The sequence below is a fragment of the Myotis davidii genome, unplaced genomic scaffold (assembly GCF_000327345.1).
Source record: "Myotis davidii unplaced genomic scaffold, ASM32734v1 scaffold399, whole genome shotgun sequence".
Taxonomy (NCBI): Eukaryota; Metazoa; Chordata; class Mammalia; order Chiroptera; family Vespertilionidae; genus Myotis; species Myotis davidii.
In genome coordinates, this window is record NW_006292094.1 from 5,397,327 (window position 1) to 5,398,760 (window position 1,434).

The 1,434-nt window shown below is 68.8% G+C and overlaps 1 protein-coding gene across 1 annotated transcript in view; it reads right to left on the reverse strand.

The window, feature by feature from the left end:
- Positions 1–1,434, reverse strand: part of AP5Z1 (adaptor related protein complex 5 zeta 1 subunit) — a gene marked incomplete at its 5' end in the record, with an annotated part of 8,126 nt that overhangs the window by 6,325 nt on the left and 367 nt on the right. Inside the window, 4 exon segments of the mRNA XM_015565151.1 lie at positions 8–190; positions 447–556; positions 747–888; positions 1,281–1,422. Of these exon segments, the coding sequence (XP_015420637.1) occupies positions 8–190; positions 447–556; positions 747–888; positions 1,281–1,422 (577 nt within the window).

Genomic DNA, 1,434 nt, shown 5'->3' on the forward strand with positions numbered 1-1,434 from the left:
CCTGGGCCTGCCAGGTCCCACCTGTGTCCGGGGCGCCCGGGCCCCCGGGGCCGCTGAGCTGCAGCCAGGCCCGCAGCATGGAGAAGGCCTGCACGTTCAGCCACTGGTCCTCGGTGAAGCGCTGGGCCGTGGACAGCACCGTGAAGAAGTCCGTGGCCACAGCCCCATCGACCTCAGTGACAGGACCCGGCTGCGGGCACAAGGGAGGGCGGGGCACCCAGGAACACGGCCTCCGTCAGGCACGTGACCTTCACCAGCAGGTCCAGGCCTCCATGACCCTCAGAGCACCGTGGCCGGGGGCTGTGGCCCACTGTGACCCACCGCTCTCCCCACCCCCACCACGTGGAGCCACGGCAGGTGGAGGAGAGGAAGGCAGGGGACCTGAGGGCAAGGCTGGCGAGGTGCCCTGGGACCCTGGGGGCCGGAGGCTGAGATCTTCCACTCACCTGCCGGGCCCGGGGCGTGAAGAAGCCCCCAGAGGAGTGGGGGAGCCCCTGCGGGACGCTGGCGTAGCGCAGCCAGTCCACCAGCCTCTTGTTGAGCAGGTTGGCCTGGTCTGCAGGGGCGGGGACAAGGCCGAGGGGAGCAGGTGAACCCCACACTCAGCCGCACGGGCACTGCTAGTGTTGCTGGAAGGAAGCCGCTCCGATGGCCACTTGGACTCAGCGCCCCGTCCCGCCCCCTCCCCACCTGGGCTCATCTCTATCCTGGCACGGGCCAGAAGCTGCTTTTGCAGGAAGGGGTACCTTCATGGACGGTGCCGGGGGCCAGGCTGGCGACCTTGGACACGACTGGGAGCAGGGGCCTCGGACTCGGCCCCTCGGGCTGCCGGCTCTCAAGGACTTTGAAGATGCGCTGGCCCACGTTTCTGACCTGCTTTCTGTCGCCCTGCCAATCAAACCAGGTGGGCGTGGGCGCCCAGCAACATCTGGGAAGGTGACCGTCCACTCTGTCAGCATCATCGCTCTGGGCCGCCTCTTACAGACTATTCATGTCGCCACGGCAACCCCGGGCCTGAGTTACCTCCACCGTGTCCCAGGCACTCCGCGTCTAGGAACCCGGGAGGGGTCACAGGGATGGGGAGCTGGGGGAGGCAGGGGCAGGTGTTTCTGCCAGTCAAGCATCCATGCGCTGGTCCCCAAGGCCCCCGTAAGGACCAGTGAATGGAGGGGAACCCCAGCTGAGCCCACCCGCATGGGGACCGCTCACCGGCCTGCTGCTTCTCCCCGGACCCAGGGCCACCAAGAGCCAGGGGTTGACCTGGGCGGTGAGCCACGTACCTGGGCCAGGAGCACAGAGGCCACCAGGCTCAGCTGCCGCGGGCTCTGGACGTGGTCGCAGGACAGGCTCAGGCTGAGGCAGGGCGACATCTCCCTCAGGATGGCGGCGCAGAGCAGCTGCAGCGGCTGGGGGCGCGCAGGCGGGCACAGGCCG